This window comes from Bidens hawaiensis, unplaced genomic scaffold (genome assembly GCF_021521415.1).
Source record: "Bidens hawaiensis isolate Kalapana, Puna unplaced genomic scaffold, B.hawaiensis_p1.1 tig00028987_1, whole genome shotgun sequence".
Lineage (NCBI taxonomy): Eukaryota > Viridiplantae > Streptophyta > Magnoliopsida > Asterales > Asteraceae > Bidens > Bidens hawaiensis.
Genome location: NW_027494761.1, coordinates 104,986 through 132,236, shown reverse-complemented (window position 1 = coordinate 132,236; position 27,251 = coordinate 104,986). Strand labels below are relative to the sequence as shown.

Genomic DNA, 27,251 nt, shown 5'->3' with positions numbered 1-27,251 from the left:
CAGGATGTCACTCATCCTATTACTCATCCTATTACTACTTTAACCTGAAGACGCATAACTGTAGAGTTTTCCTATGTTTTGCAACCAACTAAACTTAAAACGCGTGGATGATTTAATAGTCAAAGCATACCTTATGAACCAACATCTCTCATGTCCACAGCCAATGTGAGATTTGTCTAGGGTTAATCAACAATTCGAAGTGTTTTTCTATTACGTCTTCTTGATATACCAACGTTTATTGTAGTTGGCTCTTTTTTAGGAGTATATTACAACTGGTCAATAATTAATCTTTCTAACATTATACTATTTTTACATGATGAGTTTGATAATAGGTCACCTTTAAATTTCATTTCTTATTACTTAAATACTGCATTTGAATTTGAAGGTGTTATAAAAAAAATGGATGTTTATAAATAAACGAAAGTGTCTACTACATAAGAATTAGATCTTACCTTAAGTTGATACCAAATGGTCGATATTAATATGTGCTTTAAGGACAGGACAAAACTTAGGTGTCTTTTATAGCTTGAACCCCGAGTGAGTACTAATGTTTGATAATTTTCAAAATTCGGAATTACTCGTCTTTTAAAAAAGATGCATTTAGTATGTCGTATTTAGTTGTTGCATATTACACGTAGTGTGAGTAATTTATACGCGTATACATATTCATGTACTTTTATGATCAGAAAGTGCACTGATTTGGCATCCCATTTTAAAGAAGGCAAATTGGATTTAATAGTCTCACGTTTTTGCAATTGACCGATAGTAATCTTATTTTAGAAAATAATTGTCACCAGTCTCACCTTTCACACTAATTGTTTTCAATGAATATCCGTTAAAAAAGACTTAACTGCGTTAAGTTTTTTCCAAATTTCAAACTGATGTTTTAGGGCTTTTGATCAGAGCGAGGATACGAGTCAACTGATCTAAAACTTACTTTGAAACGGTGTTCCAAACAACGAAACGGGCTTCAATTCAGGTGTTTAAACTTCCAATTAAAAAAATCAAGTCGTTTGGGGCACCATATCGAGGTAAGTTTTATATTAGGCGACTCGTATCTTTCTTACGATTAAAAGCCCTAAAAGATCAGTTTGAAATTCGAGAAAAAAACTTAACAAAGTTAAGTATATATATATATTAACATAAGTTCAATGAAAACAACTAATGTGAAAAGTAGGACCGGTGACAGCTATTTTTCGATGTGAGATTATTATCGGAAGACTCCAAAAGATGAGATTATTAAAATCTAATTTGCTTTTTAAAGAATGAACTAGGGATAGTAAACAAATATTAAGCCCGTAACATAATAACTTGGATCCCAAAAGTTATATAGTCATGAGCATAGTTATGAACTTATTGTGGTTATATATTGTGTACACAAGCACATAAAACTCAAGCAACACGAAGAGTTTTAATTGTTTTTTAGCGAGAACAAAAGATGTTAACAAGCAAGATTTACTTCCTGATACACCTTAATAGCTACATTATCTCCATATTACCTTAAGACTTTCAAAGCTTTTAGACCGAGACAAATAGCTTCTTGATCAATGCTTTTCATGATCAAAGAGATATCGTGATTGCTAGCTGGATCGAGAGTCCGAGTTCTGACCCAAATACTTGTTCCAAAAATGCACCTAGTGTATTCGTTTATTATTTTGCATTCTTATGAAGATCAACCCTGAACCCCTATAGATTTACTCTACTAAAGCAACTTTTTTGTTACGAGCGAACCATCGACCCTAATATGTGTTTATTCCATCTAGAAAAACTGAGCAATGCATGGTTGGATGAGAACTAGCCAAATTAACCCCAAGATAGGAACCATGTGTCCATTAATGTGTGCATGCAGGCGTAGTGGTGGGTTGGTAGGGTAGACCCGTGTACGGGCAGACAACTGAAATGGACTAGTTAGAGTTAAGACTTAGAGGTGGTTTCCTTTGTGGTGTTTGTCTAATAGGTAGTGGATGGATCAAGGTTCTTAAAGACGTGTGAACATCACCATAACGAATTCGTTGGATTCCAACCAAAATCCACACTAGGTTTTGTTGGGAAACGCTATATAAACCACTAGAATTGGAGAATATTGAATACGTGTTGTGATAGTTTTAACGGCTGATTTGGTTAATAATATTGAACTAGGATTTAGGACCCACGCTTCACGACGGGACCGTTAAATCTAACAAAAAAACATAAGTAAAAATGTTAAACCATAAACTCGCTGCAAGTCGATGCGAAGTCAGTCTGTATCAAGTTACGGCATTAAAACTAAACAAAAAAAAATAAACCCGTCAATGCCAAAATACAACAAATTTTCATATGTGGAACCAAAAAGACCGGCATGTTATTGTTGCGAACCAACACAAATTCGTTCGTATCAGCGGTACCAACACAAATTTGTAAACATAAATTAGTAATCCAAAAAAATATTTTAAAGGCGAGCTAGGTATCAAACGTTGAAACGCGGATATAAACAATGCGACGATTAGATATTTTTAAATAAAAAAAAACCGGTTATTATAAAGACGAACTATAAAAAATATGAAAGCAAAGTTTAAGAAAATTGTTTAACAAAAAATAAGATATGTAAATCGACACTTGTCCAAGTTTAGTGTTTAAAAATATAATTGGTTAAATATTTTAATTAGTTGATAAAAATAATATAATAAAGGAAGTAAACACTATTATTTTTATTTATGAAATTATGATTAGTGAATTAATGGTTCTAATAATTAATAAAATATTATAAAATGAATAATGATTTTGTTAGAGGGATGTAATTCCCTTTTTAATATATATATTAGTTATTAAATAAAAAATTGGTGATGGTTTTAACACAAGCTTTTTAATATCTTTTTCCAAATTTCTTAATTACTAGTTTTGGGTCTAGCACCGATCTTTTTTAAACTAATAACCCTAATCTTCAAGGGTTTGTGATGGAAATTAGCCCGTTAGACAAACCGTCGCAGTGGTTTCCATAAGTGACGGATCCATCATTTATTTCTATTCAAGTATTTTTTTTATAATTGGATATATGTCAACTTGAAGCCTGAATTTTCGGTTTGTGTGTAACATAAATAATGGTACATTGTTGTTACAGCAAGTAAAATTAAAAGCTTTGATGAAGTTTTGATGTAATAATAATCCAGAAAAAAGGTAATAAACATTCAAAAACCATTTAAAAAGAATAATCAGATAAATCAAATTTGAAACTCGGTTTATGCTTTTCGCTCTGTTTTTAAACACAGCATGTGTATATTGCTCTTTTTAAGTATGTTTGATAGAATATGGTGTAGGCATTCAATGATTTCGGAGTCAGTGACATAACCGAATATACTTTACGTATAAAAACAAAACAATTAAAAAAATCCATATCATATATAGCGGGTCTGTCCATGTATGTCATCACAAAAACAGTGACAATTTGTAGTGACTTTCTCAATTGGGTGACAGTCGAAACTAAATGTGTTTGTTTAGTAGTTTATTACGAGTCGAAGTCAATTTCTTGTATTATTTATCTAATACATTAACCTTTTTAACAAAATATCTTTTTTATAGTTAATTTGTAGATGTTTTTATCCGCATTCAAAATCAATTCTAATACAATGTATATTAGATACTTTTTTGTTTTGAAGTATGTCATAGTGATTTATGTATACTCTTATGAATTTACTTAACTAATTATAATACATCAAATTGAAGATATGATGGTCTTCCATGAAGCTTCAAATTACTCGTGTGTGTAAAACTCGGTTCATATATATTATTAATTAAATCGGAGAACTAATTCGAAAGCACAATGGACAGCTCATTCATGGTCCATTTCTATTCATGATCCATGCTAGTGCCATTCAATTTAAGTTTGGATATTTTTGTTTTCCATTTAATGATATGTCGCTGTTTAGGTAAGGAATCAAACTTCAATTACTAACCAAAAGCTTTGAGTATGGTTCACCATCATGATTGAAAACGAGCTGGTTCTAAATAGACACCGAACTCGTTATATTTCTTATGTAAGATCATGTAACCAAAACAAAACTTCTAATGAGTTTAAACTGAATTAAAGTTGTAAACAAGACATCAAGGGATGTAAATGAGTTGTGGTAAGGTTAAACGAGCCATAAACATGTTAACAATATAATACATTTTTTTATTCATATTTTGAACGGGTTGACAAGTCAACCTGTTTAATTAAAAAGTAGCAGGGGGGGGGGGATTGTGTCATGTGGTTTTCTCACCTATATGTGGATTTCCTCCCAATGGTGGAATGGAGATATCAGGTGGGTCAGTAACCTGTGAGTGATCCAAATCAAATAAAATCAAAGCAGAATGATTATTTAAAAGAAACGTACCGTTCACCGCATCATTAGAGTTTTGGGCTTCACATTAAGCATGAAAGCACGCCCACGAGCATCTTGGGTTTCTTGAGCGGCTTGGTTCAGTGATGGAGCTTGATAGCAGAAGCTTGAACCGGTTGCATTGGAGCCATGAGTTCAGGAACTTGAGGAGCAACGGGTTGTGGAACTTGTTGGTAGGTTTGTACTTGGTAGGCTTGAGTGGTGTAATAAGGATCGGGTATAACTTGTGCTTGGTGAGCAAAGCGAGTCGGGGACAGGCATTGTGGAGATGATTAGAGTTGTCACAATTATAGCAAGCCCTAGGGGGAGGATTAGGTTGAGCAAACGAGGTTTAGAGTTTTGCGGAACGAATCGTTGTGGAGTGGTTTGTCCACGCGTAACTTCACGGCAAGTATTGACAAGGTGACCATAACGGTTGCAATTGAAGTACAACCGGCATGTAAAGTAAGCGGGATGATGACGTTGACAAGTGGTGCACAACGGGTGAGGCTTGATATAAGGTTTTTTTGTTGGGATAGGCTTGTTGGGCTTGAGGCATTAGTGGATTGGACTGGGTTAAAACGTAGTTGCGTTGATTGGCCTTGCGTTTGTTTTTGTTGATGGAGTAGTAGTTTGCATGGTTACTGGGCTTAGAAGATGACTCAGACTTTACCTCATTTGCGTGTTCGGTCACGGCCTTCCTCGTCAAGGTCCCGACCTTAACGTGATTCTCGGTGAGAGTAGCAACAAGAGTGATGGCAACATGAAGGGTTTGCGGATTGCTACTCAAGACGGAGTCTTGAATTTGCATGGGCAACCCGCTTATGTATTTTTCAATGGCACGTGAGAGGGGAGTGACCAAGTGATGAACCAACAAACTAAGCTCATGGAAGCGGTTATTGTGTCACTATCACCGACCGCTTTCTTTCTTAAGTAACCAAAATTCAGCTTCCAACCTTGTATCTCGTGTTTGGGCATAATTCTGTGCGCATGAGTTCCTTGCGATCGTCCCACAACATAGTCATGGCGACTTTGGATCCTCGAGGCTATATCTCATTGTTCCACCTAGTAAGGGCTCTCAATACGAAGACACTCAAATCATAAGTGGTTTTCTTGTCCTCGGGACATTGGCAATGGAGGAAAACGCTCTCCATGTGTTCAAACCATTGAAGAAAGACAGTACAATTCTTCACTCCAACAAACTTGGGCGGGTTAGCAGAGGTGAATTGTTTGTAGGAACAAGCAACGGGATTAGTGGTTGCGGTTGCGGCATTGATGGTTTGCCTTTGAATCATGAGTTCGGGGAGCATTTTAGGCATCTCCTTGGCAAAGTAGGAAGTCATCTTCTTCTTGGAGTTCTTAATTCTTGCAGTACGAACGTATCGACCAGAAGACATTCTATGAGAACAAAATATGAAATTTTATGGATGAAGAAATTTATGAAGTTGTTATGAAAATTAAATAAAAATATTAAAATAATTCAAGTTTGGTCACTATTTTTAGGTCTTGTTGTGATTGATGTTGAGGTATGAAGATTTAAAACATTCTTAAAATATGATAACAATTTTAAAATTTAAATTTTTATCTAATAATTGAAACATCCATGAACCACCATCGATTTCATGTTTTAATCCACATATAAATTTTGAAATAGTTGAATATAAATGATTGGATTTTTTTCATGAACCACCATGTTTATTCAACATAACAATCCAAATTCAAAATAAAATCAGGATTTAGGAGGGGTTGTCCATGAATCACCATGGATCTCCAATTTATAAAAAAGATGAGATGAGTGGGTTGAAGTGAACATTAGGATTCACCCCTTTACTTCATTCATTCATTCAATCAAAAATAATAATGAGAAAGATGATTTTAGACACGAATCACCGTGAATTCGGTTATAAATAAGGAATGTAGCTATCTTTATTCAAGATAACCACTAGACTACTTAAAGATTTGAAGTATGAGAAACATTTTCATTTTGGTCTATAAGTTCAAATACTATGTTCGAATATCCCCTAGGAAAGGAATAACATATTTCTTTTGATTATCGGAATTGCTTTACCAATGTCCGAATCATAGTATTACCCCCTTCTAGTTACTACGAAAATCTGTCACACATTCCCATATGTTAAGGAAGAATGGAAAGTAAAAATCAATGGACTTCTTAAGGAATTTCCTAAAATAAATAACAACTATGGTTTTGAATATAATTTTAAGGTTGAGGTAAAACCTTGGAGTGGTGTGTGTGTACATCAATTATAAAAATTTAATAATTAGGCAAGTTATGAACAATCAAATATAAACAATAAGGGTAAACACATAAGCAAGTATGTAACCCTAAGCATGTTACTAGATCGTTATATCTAACCAAGTATCTAATAGCTTTCGGCTCTGATACCAATCTGTTACACCACAACCTACAGTGGAAATGTCAGGGCGCAACTGATTGCATAGTAGCTCACAAGACACTAACATTGATAATGACAATAACTAATTATTTAATTTCATAAAAATCCAAACACGTACATCACCATATTCAAATAACACCATCCAAATAAATAAAATTCAAACAAACATTCTGGCAATTATTTAGTTTGTTGATATCCTAAAGGCAATCAATTACTTGCGTGTCTTCACTCATCCCATGTAAGTACTTTCAACATGTATGAAAATAAATATTTGATCAACACAAGGTTGGTGAGCAAAAACACAGTTTGATATATAATATACTAAAAATTCAATTATCATGCAGATGCGTAATCACAACAATTATCTTGCAACAATAACAATTAAAAATCTATTATTCATGACACTAAGTCAAACTACTAAGTCGGGGAGTAAGATCTTACTAATGAGGATGAAGATGAGGCCACCAACAATAAAACAATAAACACTTTAGCACATTACATGTAACAAATGATTGAGCAATATACATAAAGGCATATATTAGAATTGTGGTTGAGGATGTGTTATAATAATAATGAGGTTATATGATACATGTTATCCCCAAAAACATTTAAAAATAAAAAGGGATGTGATATACACAGCTTAGAAAGTTGGCTAGTGAAAGAAAACAAGTAAATAGAAGAAGACCGACTTAAGCGAGTTGACCAAACCGAAATTGAAGATGCCCTAAAATATAAATAAAATATTACAAAGTTAAAATTAAACTAAGCCAAACAAAAATGGTTAACAAAATTGAGATTTAATCTAAAATAAAGAAAATGAAACTTAAGCGAGTGTTCTGTTCGTAGTGTAAATATTGAAAAACTCCAATTAGTTCTTAACATAAACCCTAAATTGAAATTGAATTGAACATGAAATCCCACAAATCCATTGAATGTGGATGATGGATTCGTTCATGGTTTGCTAACTAACAATAAAAACACAAACTTACTCGAGGATTGATGGAAAAGACGAGATGACTGAAGCTTAAGAGACCCGTTTGACTTTTGAAAGTCAAAACTTGTAAAACACTTATTGAGCCTTGAATCGTCAAAGTGAGAGAGGAATGCGATTGAGTAGCAAAGAATGAACGTCAATCTACCCTTATTTATATAGGAATCATATTTAGCTTTGAGTTTATCATAACTTTAGAGATAATTCAATTTTGAAACTTAAAAAAATGATAAGATAACCATGAATTAGAGATTAAACTTGGTTAATCCGGGATAAAAATAGTTGATTTATGATAAAACTTCATCTAGGAACATTCCATAATCAAAGATTTGAACATTAGACAAGATTTGGATAGAGATTGAATGATAAACGAGTAAAAACGAACTTAATCTCAAAAAGCTGATATGCATTATTGGCCGGGCTATGTGCCACCATCTTGACCACCCCCGTTGCGCTATGTAACAGATAGGTTTACTAGATTTATCATTTTTTTTTGACAAATTTGACCCATATATATATATATATATATGGGAGGGTTATTTTGAGAACCATGGTGAGTTTTAAGAACTTTAAGAACTCAATTTTGAACCACACATTTAATTAAATTATATGAAATATGTGGTTGAGATTAAATTCAATTAAAAATGAAGCATGAGAGAGAATAAGTATTTTTGATAATTACACAAGTTTAAACGTTAGTTACACATGTGTAAAAAGTCGATTCGGTGTGTAAAAAAATACCGTAATTTTTTGTACATCACTTACGTATTACACATGTGTAAAAAAAATTCGAAAAATAAATTGTTACGTTGAGTTCTTTCGAGTTCTTAAAACTCAAAGTGGTTCTCAAAAGAAATCAATCATATATATATATATATATATATATATATATATATAGGATCAGGATCATGAGAGAACTTTTTTGAAATTGAGAACCATGAGAACCATTTTGGACCACAAAAAACCCAAAAATAAAAAAAATCATAAAATAAAGAAAAAAACACAAAAATAAAAAAAGTAAAAAAACCAAAATTCTTATTTTAACATCCCGGTTTCATAAAAAAAAAGAAAAAAAAACTCGGTTTAGCCAAATTATTTACACATATGTATAATATATACATATATGTACATTTACATGATTTTTTATACACATGTGTATAATTTAAGATAAATGACACTGTACATATGTGTATATTACGTAACTAACGATTAAATAAAATTATACATATGTGTATAATACGACGTTTTTTTTTATTTTTTTAATGAAACCAGAATGAAATATAAAAATTTTGGTTTTTTTACTTTTTTAAAATTTTTGTTATTTTTTGTTTTATGATTTTTTTAAATATTTTTTCCAAAGGTGTTTGTAGTGGTCCAAAATGGTTCTCAAAGTTCTCAATTTTCAAAGGGTCTCTTAGGATCCTTATCCTATATATATATATATATATATATATATATATATATATATATATATATATATATATATATATATTCCCAAAACATGTTTTAAGCTCGAAATAAGTGATTTTAAGGATTGTTTAACAGGATTAAATATCAAAACAATATAAAATGAATTGAACAACATAAATTACCGATAAACACTTGATTTTATTAATGATAGAGACCTAAATACAAGCCGAGTCAAGTAAATGAATACAAGTAATAAATCGAAATTGATGGATGTCGATCACACAAAACAACCAATTAAACTTCTTCCGTTACTTTTTTTTTACATTTTTTTTTATCTATTTTTAGTTAACTCATAACTTATAGTTAAAGAGTGAGTTAATTAAAGTTCATTGCCTGTGTGATACGGCGTTTTGTAATTTTTTGTTAACCCAAAACACAGTCTAATATAATTTTAGCACTAAAATTTAATATATAATAATAAATGGTTACACAACATTCCTTTAAGAAAACAATTTGTTTTAATAATGATTAATTCTTGACCATTAATCATTTTAATTGCTTTTACTTTTTACTTAAATAAGTATTGAACTTTAATTGTTTGTTTCTTTTAATTAAAGAAATTAATTTGATATTACACAAAGTTTGCTTTTTTGTATTTTTAAATTGAAGTTCAAATATATTTAATTGTCTTTGTCGTGCTTATCTAACTCTTCAATTATGATGTTTCCCATATAAATATAAACATAAAAAACAATGTTTTCTTTGGATTTTAATAACAAAGTGACTTTTAATTTAGCCTCAGGCCAATTTTGAACACAGAAAAGCATTCAGTGTTATATATTAAATTTGGAAATGAGTTTTCAATACTTTGTATCATTTTATCATAATTAAGTATTCAAATTATGTCATTAATAGGGTGGTGGGAGTGGCCATCACATCTCTAACCATCTTGTCCCTTCACATAAACACCACGTCAAATTGCCACCATGGAATATTTCCCAAAAATGCTCTTTTTATAAAAAAAGAAAACAAAGAATTGTCCTTGGAATCAAATTCTACCGATATGTTTGTTTAATCTCATTGTCAGCACCATGTTTTTTTTACTCCAGCGACAGTTTTGCAGGCCAGTAAAAATATGACATTGCCACTTTTCTCAGCGTCTCGATGTAATGCTGCAAAGTTTAAATGGTGATGACAGTTTGACATGGGTGTTCTTGTCACTGTGACGTCATGTTGAAAAATGGCAGAACCGACAATTCATGGAGTATAAAAGGGTTACGACGGTTTGTTAAGGGTTTTATAAGTGTCAGAATCTAGAAATTGGAGATTCACTTCCACTTCCATGGTGAAATAAGGTTTGAATATGTGCGAAATTAGGGGATTATGATTGGATGTGACCGAGGAGGAGAAGGAGTTGAAGTGGTGGTGAGAGGTGGCACTGATGGGATTGAAACAAGATTCCGGTTGACAAAAATTTCCGTTCCAAACCCGTCAATGCTGTTGTTCGTCTGGATGCAAACTCGTTGTTAACGCCTGAAGTTGGAAGACATATATGGGATTTCTATAAAGAATGTACAATTCTTTGATTTCTTCTTCTATAAGGGACAAAATGGGGATTTTCCCTTTCTACCATTCCATCTAAATCCACCCCAATCAATTTTCAAGCGTGTAAATGGTTATCTTTCACCCCGATCCATCTTTCACCTATTTAAAATAATTAAAAGAGAGAATTAGGATTGTGGGCGGGACCACATTGAGTCACTCAAACTTAAAATAAACTAATTAAGTCCTTGTGGTTTTCTGGTGGGACCATTATGAGTTTAGATGAGTTTATACGGGTCGTCTAATGTTTATTCGTTTCATCAAATGATTGGGAAGGCTATCCAAACCTTTAACTACAATCCCGTCTGTGATTGCCTTTAGACGGGCTATCTGAAATGTTAGATGGTCTATCTAACAGTATGCACATAACTGAATTTTGTAACAACAATTTCAAACACAAATCTAATGTTTGTTTATGCATTCTAAGCTTCTATACTTACTTAAAACACATTGATGGATTCTACACCAACATTTTACCAAGTTTTGATCGATATAGCTTAGATTGTGGCTTAAACATCAAGAAACGAACTTTAAACTAGTCTTAAATGTGTTACCTTACTTCCAAGCTTAGCGACAACCTAGTAACAACTTATTATGACTACTAATACCACTGGAATGCTCGATCAAAATCTCTTAAGGTCTGTACACCTTGTTATGGCTTGAACTTGATTAAGAACACCAAGGATTAAGTTTTGTGGTTATGGTTTAGCTTTAGATGATCAAGAACTAGTTTTCGCATGAAATGGGCGTTGCTTGCTCTCTATTTATAGGCCAAGATCACCTGGATAATCATCCATACTTGTTTGACACGTTAGGGGTTTGTGTGTCAAATTTTACGCTGACTCAACTGGTTAGACAAGTTGTTTTTATAGTACGTGGATTAAACGGTCTATCTAATCCTAACTTTGTGGTTAAGAAAGCCTATAGACGAGGCCACCTAAAAAAGTAGGCGGATGAGATGGTATGTCTAACCTTAAATCTTCATGATAAAGTCTACCATTAAACGAACTGTCTAGTTCTTTAGACGTTCAGTCTAATCTGCATTTTCCAGAATTACAAATTAGGTTCGGGACTTTAGTTTTGGCATAATTACAAATAGGATCTTCAACTTTTAAAGTTGGGCAAATTTGACATAATATTTTCAGGATGTACCAAATCATTAATGACACAAAGATTAAGGATAAAGAAAAGAAAAGGGTTTTTGAATGTGAAACTTCCATGATACTTGTAGGCTTGATTTGGACTTATCAAACACCTCCAAACAATACCTAAATGAGTATGTATGATGATCATGGGTTCATATCATAAAGAATTGAAAAGAATAATAACAATGTTCTTGCCAAATATTTTAGCGTTTAAAGGTTTGATGTTAACATGAAGCTTTCTTGCACCAGCACCACTTGCACATGTACTTGATTATGAATTGTTGACATACACTTGATCCTAACCGAATAATGATGAAGAAACATAAGAAAATGCAAGCTTTTTTTCCTTTATAGAGTCGAGATTGTTCTTGAGATAGATTTGTAATATAATTAATGAGAGAGAGAGAGAGAGAGAGAGAGAGAGAGAGAGAGAGAGGTGTGAAATGAACAATTTAGCCGATAAGGATGAAAGGTGAATCAATCTTGATTTCTTTAAAGATTTCTCCCTAGCTAACTCTACACACATGCTATGGCCTTCAAATTAGCTATTGGGCTTCATAAAGTGTATTGGACTTAAATAGTCAATGGGCTTGTCTATGGTTAATAGGCCAAGCCCATTTGTTATAAAAGTTAATAGAGGTTAACCACTAATGGTTTACATGTGAAATCCTATGAACAAAGTACCTACACTTTTCCAGGATATCAACTTTGTTAACCGCATTTTAAACAGAGAAATGCCAAGTTTATTTGGGAAACCAAATAAGAGAAATTTCAAACGCAGAAGCAGAATCTAGTTAGTTCACCTATTCTTTCCTTGCCATAAGAAACTAAGGATTTTGTAGCTTATTGCAACCCATCACATCCAAGATGCTTTACATAGCCTATGCATCCAAACAACTAAAAGTTCACGAAAAGAACTGCACAACTTATGATTTAGAATTAGGAGCCATAGTATTTGCTTTAACCAAAAAGAGAAGAACATGAGACAAAACGATGGGTTAAAACCATGAATAACTACAATTGCGAGACTTTTTAAACTGCGAAGACTGTCAACAACCTTCATACAACACATAAGGACCTAAAAAGTAAACATTTGTTATCCTTTTTTCAGGTTATAACCAACAAATTACTTAATAAGTAGTTGAATTTGAGAATTCAGATACAGATATCTGATGTCAATGAGGGGAATCTTGGCTGCATGGGGTTTACTGTGGATCTCTGTTCTCATCTGTCTGTGAAATTGTGTCGGCTTCCTCATCCAATCCAGCAACAATCCCGTACTCGTACTCGGTTTCTTCTGTCATCACCAAACCCATCTCTAAGTTTCAATCTGAACAGCATCCTTCCACTCGGAATCACTGCTCATCATCAGGTTATCTTATTATTGCTTCATTTCTTATATCAGTCAGTCTGTAACTGGAGTTAGAGTTTCTCAATCGGGGAATTACAATTACACACTAATTACAACTCTAACCCGACCCATATACTTATCCGGGTTTATGTTTAAAGTGGACCCATTTTATGTTCATTTACACAGTGACTTGATAACAATGCAAATTCTTGTAATTTGTGTTGTTTTAATTACTTGTGTATTTATCTCTCATTCATAATTAATAACTATGGGTTATATATATATATATATATATTTAGCTCAAGATTAGAATAAGCTAATTCGTTTGGTTGGGTTTATACTTTATATATTCACTAGCTTCTTTAAAATAGCTGTATAGTCGAAGTTAAAACAACTCGCAATTCATATTACAAGTCTGGAACTCGTACCTTAAACACGCAACAATCATTTAAGACATTTAAAACAACTTGCAATTCATTGAATGACCGTTTTTTGACTTTTGTGAAGTTCATTGTTGAATTTGAATAATCAACATTTGGTCCTATGAAGCTCCTTGTTGAATGTATCGACTTAATGCACATTTAGAGTACATTTTGTGTGGTATTGTACTAAGGAATTAGGATTTTGATAAAATATTCTAAGTTCTAACAAATGTTGTAAGATTCTTTATCAACCTTATTGTGTTATGTTATAGTGTAAGGCTTACAAGTGGATAAGTAATGCTAACAACTTAATGTAGACGGCTTTATTTATAAGATTTAGAAGTAAAGACTATCCCCAAAATATTAATCTTTAATCTGATATTTTGATTTAATGCTTGCCATAATCTAACAAATGGGTCAAAATTGCCACCTTTTATTTTGTATGCAAACACTGTGTATACATTATAGCTAATAACATAACAGGACATGCTATTCCAATTAATATACTTTCTTATAGAGATAGTGTACATGCATTACAAGCTTTTGAATATTTACTAAAAGAACGATTATAACAGGTGAATCTAGAGTAGTGACAGTTGATTCTGAAGATCAGTTTAATACTTTACTTCGCAAGGTGCAAGGTAAATAAACATTCGACCATTTAATTTTTAACCAATAGTATTTACTTACATGTTACCTGACTCATGCATATTCTTATGTGTTTCATCTAGATGAATCTTTGCCAGCAATCTTCTACTTTACTGCCGCTTGGTGTGGTCCATGTGAGAATATTTTATTTTCCTATTAATCTAGTTTTTCGAATGACGATTAGATATTTATATGCTCTGAATGCTTATATTCCAGTAATTTATGTTTTATATGCACAGGCAGACTATTATCTCCACATATTGTGGAGTTGAGTGAGAAATACACTAATGTCACAACCTATAAGATTGATATTGATCAAGTAAGTGTTACTATTATGTGGAGGCATAAGATAATTAGATATTATAATGTTGCACCTCTTCTCAATATGTCTGTATGGTTAAATGAAATATAAACATGTTACGGGTCAATTTGGGTTTAAAATATGTGAAAATATGTTTTTGTTGCATTTAACTTGAGGCGAGCGTTTAAACCCATATATGTGAACTGGGTTGTTTTGGGTTATGCATTATTGCTAACGGGTCAAAGGGCTAAAGTTTTTTTTTAATTAACTACAAAAAGAGGATAGAACGTTTTAAAAGACATCAATAAAAAAAATGAATCAGATTATTATTCATGTTGTAGTTCTTGTTAAAATTTCGTTTAGGAACGACACACTAGTGTGGTAGAGGTGATAAGGCATAATGATAGAATTATGGTGTCGAGGCTAGTACTAGAGGAAGAAGTAGTGGTAGTGGTTTGCGCTTACGCACCACTTGCCGGACTAGGGGACCAAGAAAAAAGAGATTTTTGGGAATGCTTAAATGCGATTGTGGGAGCCATAGGGAAGAGAGGATATGTATAGGAGGTGATTTTAATGGACACATTGGTAAGGATAGCGATGGCTTCCAAGGCGTTCATGGGGGTTTTGGTTTTGGTGATAGGAATGAGACCGGCACGGATCTTCTAGACTTTGCACTGGCCTATGACTTGGCATTATAAACTCGTTCTTTAAGAAGAGAGATTCACATTTGATCACTTTTAGGAGTGGGGGGACGCAACATGCAGATCGACTATCTATTGATGAGGCAAGGAGATAGACGTTGGTGGAAAGACTGCAAGGTTATAGCTGGGGAGACAGTCGTGGCTCAACATCGTTTGCTAGTGGCAGATATAGGCTTTAGAAATACCTTGACGGAGAGGAGATTTAGACCTAGGATTCGCTGGGGAAATCTGAAGGACGACAAGCTTTCACTTTTCAAAGAAAAGCTCGTATCATCGAATATGGTTCAACTCCATGGGGACTCAAGCCAGGGGGGGGGCTTGTAACACCCCGACCAAGGCGGATTATACATCGGGGCGCCACATATTGTTTCATTACTCGTGACACTATTGGGTGTCAATATTTAATAAATATATTCATTCACGCACGCGCAACGTAAGCACGAGATAACATAAATCAACATAAATCAATATATTATAAGGCAAAATATTCGAACAACAATAACTTGTCTTGATACATTTTAATCTAGGTCCAAAAGTAAAAACGTCCTACGTGTCCACAAGCTCCAAATGTAGCTACAGCAAACCTGAACATGTGTTAAAATAAAACGTCAAACACTTGCGTGTTGGTGAGAAATCAAGTTTAATACAATACATAGATAATCATAAATCTGCGCGCAACACGTGTATGTCTGGTGTTTAACAAGGGTGCAATCAGATTGTGATCAAGCCTAAATAGATCATAGCTCATAGTTCATAGTTCAATCCGTGCTCCCAATTGAGCACAAAAAACGAGAAAACATCTGTGCAAGTGTAAACAAAGAAAACCGTAAACGATAGGTCTCCCGTGTTCATCTAATGGATCCATGAAAACTTCGGAATAGGCCGAACAAAGCGGTTAATGATACACACATACAAATAAACAGCCAAGTAAACGTCCTCAACACATGGGATACTGCGCGACTAAAGTTCATAAACAAGTTTAAGACTCTAAGTTTGTATGAACACATGAACATCCCAAAACAGTAAAAATAAAAAGGGATTAGGTACGAGATTACTCACTTGATAAACGATGCGGTGTAAGATAAAGCAAGAACCAACTTTAAACAAGCACAAGTTAACCTATAAATAAGATTATTGTTTTAATGATTGGTTTAAGTCTTGATTATAAGTTAGCATAATTAGTAAGTAAATTATTATATATATATATTACCGGAAAAGCAGGGCAGAACAGGGAGGAAGACGGAGGCAGAGAGGGAGGCGGCAGAGAGCAAGGAAAACAGGAGAGATTAAGTGTTTTGTGTGTGTAGTGTTAAGAAAATATTACTCTTATTATTTATAGAGAAAACCCTAGGAGACACAATCCCTAGAAAAGGGGAAAGGATCTCAAGACAAACAGAACAAGACAAAACAAAAGATAACAAAAGATATCAAAAGCAAGTAAAAGATATCAAAAGATATGGCAGCTGCAGGGGGCAAGATAAAGCTGACAGGTTAACAGTAAAAAAAAGCATGGGCGGGTCAGATAAAGGTACTGGTCAAGCATGGCAAAAGCAGATCTCAAAAGATAATGTCAGTCACTTTTTCTGCCAACCAATGGGGTTGGTGCGCATGCTGCGCCGAAAGTAACTTTTCAGACATAAAGCAGATTAGGTCAACAGCTCAGAAGATAAGACAACACAAAAGCAACGGCTAGATTCAACAGAAGAAAAAGGGTTCAGCGCGAGAAGGCTAAGGCGCGAAGGCAGACACAGAAGGTCAAGAGAGCGCGAGTGCGAAGGCAGTCAGAAACAACCTTAACGCGTCGCGGAAAGAACTACATTTCTAAGCGCGTCGCGGGAAGAATCATATTTCCTAGCGCGCCGCGGGAAGAACTATAATTCTTCGCGCGTCGAGGGATGAACTACGATTCTTAGCGCGCTGCGAGAAGAACTACAAATCCTTAGCGCGTCGCGGGAAGAACTACCGTTCTTAGCGCGCTGCGAGAAGAATTACAATTCTTAGCGCGCTGCGAGAAGAGTTCGTCTCGCGTAACGCTGAAACAGGTGGTCTTCACGCAGGCTTCCTTGCAGGGGTCTGCGCAGACAACCTTAGGCGGGAAGGAACAAAAGAGTTAGAAGAAAAAGAGGGAAACAAGGCTTAAGGGCGGGACGGCGACAAGAGGGAAAAGAAGGCGGAAAGAGAGAAGGAGAGGGACGGGACGGCGGAAAGGAAAATATATATTATTATTATTAAAAATAAAATATAAGTATAAATAAATATTAAATCATAAAAGAAAGAGATCGGGTCAGAGAAACGGGTACCTGGGTCGGGTCGGATCGGGGCAGATGTCACAGTCTCCCCTACTTTAAGAAATTTCGTCCCGAAATTTATCTCGAAGTAGGTTGCGCAGAGAACAGGTGCGGGTGCTTGATCTTCATTTGATCTTCCCTTTCCCATGTAAACTCGGCTCCGCGCTTGGACTCCCAGCGAACTTTCACGATAGGGATACGACTGCGCTTGGTTTGCTTAACCTCGCGATCCATAATCTCAACAGGCTTCTCAACGAAATGCATAGATTCATCAACTTGAACTTCATCAAGAGGAATGTGAAGGTTCTCGTCAGCTAAACACTTCTTGAGATTGGATACATGGAACGTTGGATGCACATTACTGAGCGCGGGCGGCAGGTCAAGTCTGTAGGCAACTTTTCCCACACGCGCGAGAATCTTGAATGGACCAACATAACGAGGAGCAAGCTTACCCTTCTTCCCAAAGCGGACAACACCTTTCCAAGGCGACACTTTGAGGAGAACAAGATCACCAACTTGAAATTCGAGAGGCTTTCGCCTACGATCTGCGTAACTCTTCTGTCGGCTTCTGGCAGTCAGCAGATGATCACGGATCTTGGCGATTTTATCGGTTGTCTCTTGAACAAGTTCGGGTCCTGTGATTTGAGTTTCACCCACTTCGCTCCAACAAATCGGGGAGCGGCACTTACGACCGTAAAGTGCTTCAAATGGGGCCATACCGATACTGGAATGATAGCTGTTATTATAAGAGAACTCGATCAAAGGCAGGTGCGAATCCCAATTACCTCCAAAATCAAGAACACAAGATCGGAGCATATCCTCAAGAGTTTGAATAGTTCGCTCAGACTGACCGTCAGTCTGAGGATGATATGCCGTACTCATGTCCAAGCGAGTTCCTAGCGCAGATTGGAGAGATTTCCAAAAGCGAGATATAAAACGGCCATCGCGATCGGATATGATGCTCAAAGGAGTACCATGGCGGCAGACAATTTCCTTGACATAAAGCTGCGCGAGTTGCTCAACACGGTAGTTTTCACGAATGGGCAGAAAGTGAGCAGACTTAGTCAATCGATCCACTATTACCCAAATGCTATCATGTTTGCTTGCTGTCAAAGGTAACTTGGTAATAAAGTCCATCGCTACACATTCCCATTTCCACGCAGGAATTTCTGGTTGTTCGAGCAACCCAGATGGGCGTTGGTGTTCAGCTTTTACTTTAGAACAAGTCAGGCATCTAGCTACGAATACAGCAATATCCTTCTTCATACCGGGCCACCAATAAGTAATGCGCAAATCCTTGTACATCTTATCAGCGCCAGGATGAATAGAATACCGAGATTTGTGCGCTTCACACAGGATATCAGCGCGAAGATTCTCATCAAAGGGAATCCAGATGCGATTGAGATAGCAGAGAATTCCACTCAGATTAGGCACAAAATGCGCTTCCGCGCCACACGCTAACTCGGCGCGAAGGTTACCATTACTGATGGATGCGCGCTGCGCGTCACGAATGCGCGATTCAAGGTTGCTTTGGATCGGCGCGAAGTGAAGCTGGGTGCGCGGCAAGATACAGTTAAGCTGGCAGGGTTTTCGGCTGAGTGCATCGGCTACCACATTAGCCTTACCAGGATGATACCGGATCTCACAATCGTAATCGCTGATGAGTTCGTTCCATCGGCGTTGCCTCATGTTAAGTTCCTTCTGATCAAAGATATGCTGAAGGCTTTTATGGTCAGTGTAGAGGATACACTTAGTACCATAAAGGTAGTGTCTCCAGATCTTCAAGGCAAAAACAACTGCACCAAGTTCGAGATCGTGAGTTGTATAATTCTTTTCATGAACCTTGAGTTGCCTCGATGCGTAAGCGATAACCTTGCCTCGTTGCATAAGAACACAACCGAGACCTTGGTTGGAGGCATCGCAGTACACGACAAAATCATCATTACCCTCAGGTAGCGCAAGAACAGGAGCTTCACACAACAAACGCTTGAGCGATAGAAAGGCTTCTTCTTGCTTCGAGCCCCAAATATACGGTTTACCTTTGTGCGTTAGAGCTGTTAAAGGCAATGCGATCTTTGAGAAGTTCGAAATGAAGCGCCGGTAATAACCAGCTAAGCCCAGAAAGGAACGGATCTCAGAAGGAGTGGATGGCGTAATCCAGTTCTTGATTGCTTCAATTTTGGATGGGTCGACATGAATACCCATCTTGTTTACAACATGACCAAGAAACTGTACTTCATCAAACCAAAATTCACACTTGGAAAGCTTAGCATAGAGTTGCTCAGCTCTAAGCTTTTGCAATACCAATCGGAGATGTTGCTCGTGCTCGGCCTTGGTCTTAGAATACACCAGAACATCATCGATAAACACAATCACGAATTTATCCAAGAAAGGCCTACACACCCGATTCATTAGATCCATGAAAACGGCGGGTGCGTTGGTTAAACTGAAGGACATGACCAAGAATTCAAAATGGCCATAACGAGTTCGAAAAGCAGTCTTCGGAACATCTTCATCGCGGATGCGCAACTGGTGATAGCCAGAGCGGAGATCAATCTTCGAGAAACAAGAGGCACCTTGGAGTTGATCAAAGAGGTCGTCAATACGCGGTAAGGGATACCGGTTTTTAATGGTGAGTTTGTTCAACTCGCGGTAATCAATACACATGCGAAACGATCCATCTTTCTTTTTAACGAACAACACCGGAGCACCCCAGGGCGAAGAGCTAGGGCGAATGAATCCTTTAGCAGTCAACTCTTGAAGTTGGCTTGCCAATTCTTGCATCTCAGCGGGTGCAAGACGATAAGGAGATTTAGCCACGGGGGAAGCACCAGGGACAAGATCAATACGGAACTCGACTTCACGAGCGGGAGGGATACCAGGAAGATCATCAGGAAAAACTTCAGGGAAATCACGCACAACAGGGATATCGCGAAGCTTCTTCTTTTCTTCAGCAGGTTTAACCACATGGGCTAGAAATGCAATACACTTCTTCCGCATGAGTCTTTGGGCTTCGACGCAAGACATAAGTTTAAGACCACTGGAGGGTTTTTCGCCGTAAATATGAAGATCACCATTTTCTCGAGGAATGCGAATCAACTTCTTGGCGCAAATAACTTCGGCGCGATTATGCGAAAGCCAGTCCATACCAATAATAACATCAAAGCTTCCAAGAGGCATAGGGATGAGGTCAATCAGAAAATCGTTTTCGTTAAGGTTAAGCGTACAATCTTTAATCACAGAGTTAATTAAAACAGTTTCACCATTAGCCAATTCAACTGAAAAATCCTCTTTTAAGTCATCGCGCGGTCGCGCAAGTTTCTGTTCGAGGGCGCGAGAGATAAAACTTCGATCGGCGCCAGTATCAAAAAGTACAGAAGCATAAAATCCGTTAAGCAAAAATGTACCATTAACTACGTCATTATTCGCTTGCGCTTGGTGCGCGGTTATGTTAAAAGCTCGTCCACGCGTTACTTGGTTTGAAATCTGGTTCACCGGATTCGCTTGCGTGATCTGAACTTGTAGTCTCGGGCACGCGTTCCGGAAATGACTGGGGTCACCGCAGTTGTAGCACGATCTGGGTCGTGGGTTTTGGTAGGTTGGTTGTGGGTTCTGCGGGTAGACTGGTGGTGTTGGATTGGCGGGAGGGACTCTACAGTATTCGGTTGAGTGACCAACGCGGCCACATCGGTTACATTGTCGACACGGGGTCTGAGTTGGGTGGTGAAGTCTACAGGTTGGGCAAAGGGGTTGGTTTCCTGTGTAAGGTTTCTTAGGAGGCGGGGCAGGGAGTGCTGGATTGGTTAAGGCATAGTTATGGGCTACAGGAGGTGTTGGGTAGGCTGACAGAGGGTTAGGCGCGTAAACTGGAGGTTGGTAGGCGGGTTGCTGGACTATGGGCGGGTTGGTAAGCGCGTAAGCTTGTCTGCGCCTACGTTTCTGGTTATGGTTTGAGGGTTCAGGTTTGGTTTCTGCGGGTTCAGGGGCAGTCTTGGTGGGTTTGGTCTTTTCTGTTCCCCGCAGGAACAGGGTTCCTGCTCTGACATGGTTGTCGCTGAGCACAGCGGCCAACTCAATGGCGTCAGAGAGGGTTACTGGGTTTCTGGCCCATACAGAATCTTGAATTTCCATGGGGAGACCCCCAAGGAATTTCTCTATGGCTCGGCGGGAAGGGGTAACAAGGTGAGGGACAAGCAAACTTAGTTCATGGAAGCGCGTCGCGTACTCGCGCGCTTCACCGCTGTATTGCTTAAGATTCCAAAATTCCTCCTCCAGGCGCTTAACTTCGTTGGGAGGGCAGAATTCTCGCGTAAGAATTTCCTTAAATTCCTCCCAGAGCATGCTGGAAGCAGCTTCTGCGCCACGCGCATGAGCTACTCCATTCCACCATGTAAGCGCTCTGGATTCCAGGACACTGGAAGCATACAGGGTTCGTCTGTCTGAGGGGCATTGGGTGTGGAGGAAAGTGTTTTCTATTTTCTCAAGCCACTGGAGCATCACGGTGGCTCCTTCAAGACCTGTGAACTTTGGAGGGTTACCCGCGTTAAAGGATTTAATGTTGTAACTGGAGGTATTGGTATTGTTTTGGCTCAAAGCTTGGGCTATTGCGGCGGCCATTTCCTGGGAACGTTGCTGTCTACGCATGCGCGAGGCTTCTCTTCTCTGAAATCGGCGAGATAGCGGAGGCATTCTATAAAAATTTTAATTTTAGTTAATATCTTGATTTTAGCGCAAAGTTTTAATCTTATAAAGCTTGGTTTCACGGAGTCAGTTACAGTCAAAAGTTAAAGTAAAATAAATGATCCTAAAATGCAGACTTAATAAAGGTAACAAATTCGAATCAAGAATCGACAATTCATGTATCACCATGACTTTCCGAATTCCCAATTTAAAATATACGAGCAAACGAGTATTGGAGATTGATGATTCATGTATCACCATGACTTTTCAAGTCTCCAACCTCAGAACATAATCGTAAATTGGAAATTGAAAATCAACTATTCATGTATCACCATGACTTTTCGGATTTTCAAATCCAACAAACGAATATGTAAGTAAAATCAATAAAAATCGAAATTCAACAAATATCGAAATATCGCGAAATAAAACATAAAATCATATACTGCGCAAGCGCGAGCATATTCATAAATAACGAGTAATTAACAATAAGCGCGCAAACATGAGATTTCTCTCATGCGCGAGAAGGGACTCTTAGGTATTTTAGGCCGTTACGTCTAACCACCTATCCTAAAGTCAACGAGCTCTGATACCAAACTTTAACACCCCGACCAAGGCGGATTATACATCGGGGCGCCACATATTGTTTCATTACTCGTGACACTATTGGGTGTCAATATTTAATAAATATATTCATTCACGCACGCGCAACGTAAGCACGAGATAACATAAATCAACATAAATCAATATATTATAAGGCAAAATATTCGAACAACAATAACTTGTCTTGATACATTTTAATCTAGGTCCAAAAGTAAAAACGTCCTACGTGTCCACAAGCTCCAAATGTAGCTACAGCAAACCTGAACATGTGTTAAAATAAAACGTCAAACACTTGCGTGTTGGTGAGAAATCAAGTTTAATACAATACATAGATAATCATAAATCTGCGCGCAACACGTGTATGTCTGGTGTTTAACAAGGGTGCAATCAGATTGTGATCAAGCCTAAATAGATCATAGCTCATAGTTCATAGTTCAATCCGTGCTCCCAATTGAGCACAAAAAACGAGAAAACATCTGTGCAAGTGTAAACAAAGAAAACCGTAAACGATAGGTCTCCCGTGTTCATCTAATGGATCCATGAAAACTTCGGAATAGGCCGAACAAAGCGGTTAATGATACACACATACAAATAAACAGCCAAGTAAACGTCCTCAACACATGGGATACTGCGCGACTAAAGTTCATAAACAAGTTTAAGACTCTAAGTTTGTATGAACACATGAACATCCCAAAACAGTAAAAATAAAAAGGGATTAGGTACGAGATTACTCACTTGATAAACGATGCGGTGTAAGATAAAGCAAGAACCAACTTTAAACAAGCACAAGTTAACCTATAAATAAGATTATTGTTTTAATGATTGGTTTAAGTCTTGATTATAAGTTAGCATAATTAGTAAGTAAATTATTATATATATATATTACCGGAAAAGCAGGGCAGAACAGGGAGGAAGACGGAGGCAGAGAGGGAGGCGGTAGAGAGCAAGGAAAACAGGAGAGATTAAGTGTTTTGTGTGTGTAGTGTTAAGAAAATATTACTATTATTATTTATAGAGAAAACCCTAGGAGACACAATCCCTAGAAAAGGGGAAAGGATCTCAAGACAAACAGAACAAGACAAAACAAAAGATAACAAAAGATATCAAAAGCAAGTAAAAGATATCAAAAGATATGGCAGCTGCAGGGGGCAAGATAAAGCTGATAGGTTAACAGTAAAAAAAAGCATGGGCGGGTCAGATAAAGGTACTGGTCAAGCATGGCAAAAGCATATCTCAAAAGATAATGTCAGTCACTTTTTCTGCCAACCAATGGGGTTGGTGCGCATGCTGCGCCGAAAGTAACTTTTCAGACATAAAGCAGATTAGGTCAACAGCTCAGAAGATAAGACAACACAAAAGCAACGGCTAGATTCAACAGAAGAAAAAGGGTTCAGCGCGAGAAGGCTAAGGCGCGAAGGCAGACACAGAAGGTCAAGAGAGCGCGAGTGCGAAGGCAGTCAGAAACAACCTTAACGCGTCGCGGAAAGAACTACATTTCTAAGCGCGTCGCGGGAAGAATCATATTTCCTAGCGCGCCGCGGGAAGAACTATAATTCTTCGCGCGTCGAGGGATGAACTACGATTCTTAGCGCGCTGCGAGAAGAACTACAAATCCTTAGCGCGTCGCGGGAAGAACTACCGTTCTTAGCGCGCTGCGAGAAGAATTACAATTCTTAGCGCGCTGCGAGAAGAGTTCGTCTCGCGTAACGCTGAAACAGGTGGTCTTCACGCAGGCTTCCTTGCAAGGGGTCTGCGCAGACAACCTTAGGCGGGAAGGAACAAAAGAGTTAGAAGAAAAAGAGGGAAACAAGGCTTAAGGGCGGGACGGCGACAAGAGGGAAAAGAAGGCGGAAAGAGAGAAGGAGAGGGACGGGACGGCGGAAAGGAAAATATATATTATTATTATTAAAAATAAAATATAAGTATAAATAAATATTAAATCATAAAAGAAAGAGATCGGGTCAGAGAAACGGGTACCTGGGTCGGGTCGGATCGGGGAAGATGTCACAGGGCTTTGGCGACAAGTATTACTCAAGTGGCGAAGGAGACTCTAGGGGTCACAACAGGAAAAACTAGTGGGCATAAGGAGTCCTGGTGTTGGAATGAGTTATTGCTTGAGAAGATAGGAGATACATAAGGGAGTTTTAAGGAGCTTATGAGGAGCACGGGTGAAAAGGAGCGAGTCGGATTGAGGGAGATCTACAAAAAAACCAAGAGAGAGGCGAAAAGGCAGTGTTAGAAGCAAAGAACACGACCTATAAACGGATGTACGGACGTTTAGAAACAAAGGAGGGGGAACATGATATGTTTAATATTGCAAAAGCCAGGGAGCGTAGAAGGCAAGATCTAAGGGTTGTGAAGTTTATAAAGGGTGAGGATGGATGTGTATTGGTCAAGGAGCAAGACATCAAGTTGAGATGGCAAACCTACTTCCACAACCTTTTCAACAGTGGGAGCGCTCACCAACCACAAAATGAGAACACAACTATACAACAACAGAATAATAGCTACTGCCGACGTATCACACAGGAAGAGGTGAGGAATGCATTTAAAGGGAAAGTTTTATAGGGTTGCGATTAGACCTGCGATGCTATATGGAATAGATTGTTGGGCCATCAAGAAGACACACATGCGTAAGTTGGAGGTAGCAGAGATGAGGATGCTAAGGTGGATGTGTGGGCACACAAGGTTAGACCAAATAAGAAACGAGGTTTTCGGGAAAGACTAGGGGTGGCTAGATAAGATAAGGGAAGACAGTTTGAGATGGTTTGGACATGTAAAGAGAAAGGCAACGGCTCCCGTTAGATCAGTGGAAACTCTTATTATAGAGGGGAGGACGGGTAGAGGTAGACCCAAATTGACTTGGGATGAGAGGATTATGCGTGATTTGCTAGACTTGCACCTCTCTGAGGACATGGTTGAGGATAGGAGTTCCTGGAGACGTAGAATTAAGGTTAACGACCTTTAGAAGGAGGGGCTATTTCTTGTTATGGCCTTTTTTATTGTTGTAAATTTTACCTTAGTTTTATATTAGTCTATCTATAATGAAATGTTGCTTGAAACGTACTAATGTCATATTGTTTTAGTTTATTATTTACTGCTGTTCTTTTATTTATCTTGTACAATTTTATTTGTTTATCAATTTACTTTCGAGTTGGGGGTCTCGCCGGAAGCAACCTTTCTATCCTTAAAGATAGAGGTAAGGTTTGTCTACATCCCACCCTCCCCAGACCCCCTACTGATAGCTTAGACTATTTGTGGGAAATACTGGGTATGATTGTTGTTGTTGTTGTTGTATGTTCATTTCTGTCTAAATGCAGGAAGGTTTGAGGAGAACATTGGAAAAGTTGGAAATTTCTTCTGTGGTAAGCAACTTTTGTTTAATTTTATGATAATAGTCTAGTCTATACAATAATCAAAACTTAAAATAAATATTGACATAATTTGGTAAATAGTGATTGGTGTGTTGTGTGTGCAGCCGACGCTTCACTTCTTTGCAGGTGGAAAGAAAGCGTCAGAAATGGTTGGGGCGGATATTCAAAAACTGAAAAACACTATGGAGAGTCTGTACAAGTGAGGTAAGAGTTTTCTAGTATGTCAGAACCGTAAGGAATACAAGTTAAAACGATGTGGATTGTTTTCAGATAATCTATTTCAGGGCTCGACTTCTGCATAGCCTTTTTGACTGTAAACTTCACTTTAGTCAAACACTTGAAGTGTCCACTTGAATGCATAATTTTCACTTGTTTTTTTTAGTCAACCCTCGGGTTGCATGAATGTGTTGATCTTAGAATAAGAGTAGAGTTAGTGTACACTGAGTTTGAAGAGTGGGTGGTTTAATGCACATGATACACCAATAATGACACAAGGTTGTTTAATGAGTAATCCAAGCCAGCGTCACTTGTATAGTTCTTAAGCCTAGCTCGTTAACTTTTGATTCATTTTGTGTTTCTTGCACATAATGATTGATACAACGGCAAATATAATTCTTACACATATACAACAAAAATAAGCCAGGTTTTTTTGGCCTATACAAGTAATGACCAAATGAGCGAGCTGTTCATGGCGCTCAAGCTCGGCTCAAAATTTAAACAAGCCAGCTCTGCTTGCAAACGTTTTTCAAACTAGTTTCTAGCCATGAACTTGAAACCTATTGGTACTGACTCAGTTCTATTTATTTGTCTGATTTACATAGCTTTTCTTCCTCTTGTGTTATGCATCGAAATGCTTTGTTTAATTTAATTAGAAGACATGTTTATAACTTGGATCGAATTGAGTTCTCACTAAAAGTTAAATAGATTTATTCAAGATATTCTAGAAAATTTAAAATGTTACTTAAAAAACTCATAAATGTAAATAAATTT

The 27,251-nt window shown here is 37.2% G+C and overlaps 1 protein-coding gene across 1 annotated transcript in view; it reads left to right on the top strand.

Moving 5' to 3' along the window:
- The window catches only part of LOC143577989 (thioredoxin O1, mitochondrial-like), a 41,864-nt gene extending 15,181 nt beyond the window's left edge, over nt 1-26,683 (top strand). Inside the window, exons 2-7 of the mRNA XM_077061684.1 lie at nt 13,080-13,268; nt 14,245-14,310; nt 14,401-14,451; nt 14,557-14,636; nt 26,208-26,252; nt 26,366-26,683. Of these exons, the coding sequence (XP_076917799.1) occupies nt 13,080-13,268; nt 14,245-14,310; nt 14,401-14,451; nt 14,557-14,636; nt 26,208-26,252; nt 26,366-26,464 (530 nt within the window). The 3' untranslated portion in view covers nt 26,465-26,683. The remainder of the gene's footprint in view (nt 1-13,079; nt 13,269-14,244; nt 14,311-14,400; nt 14,452-14,556; nt 14,637-26,207; nt 26,253-26,365) is intronic.
- The last annotated feature ends 568 nt before the right edge of the window (nt 26,684-27,251 follow it).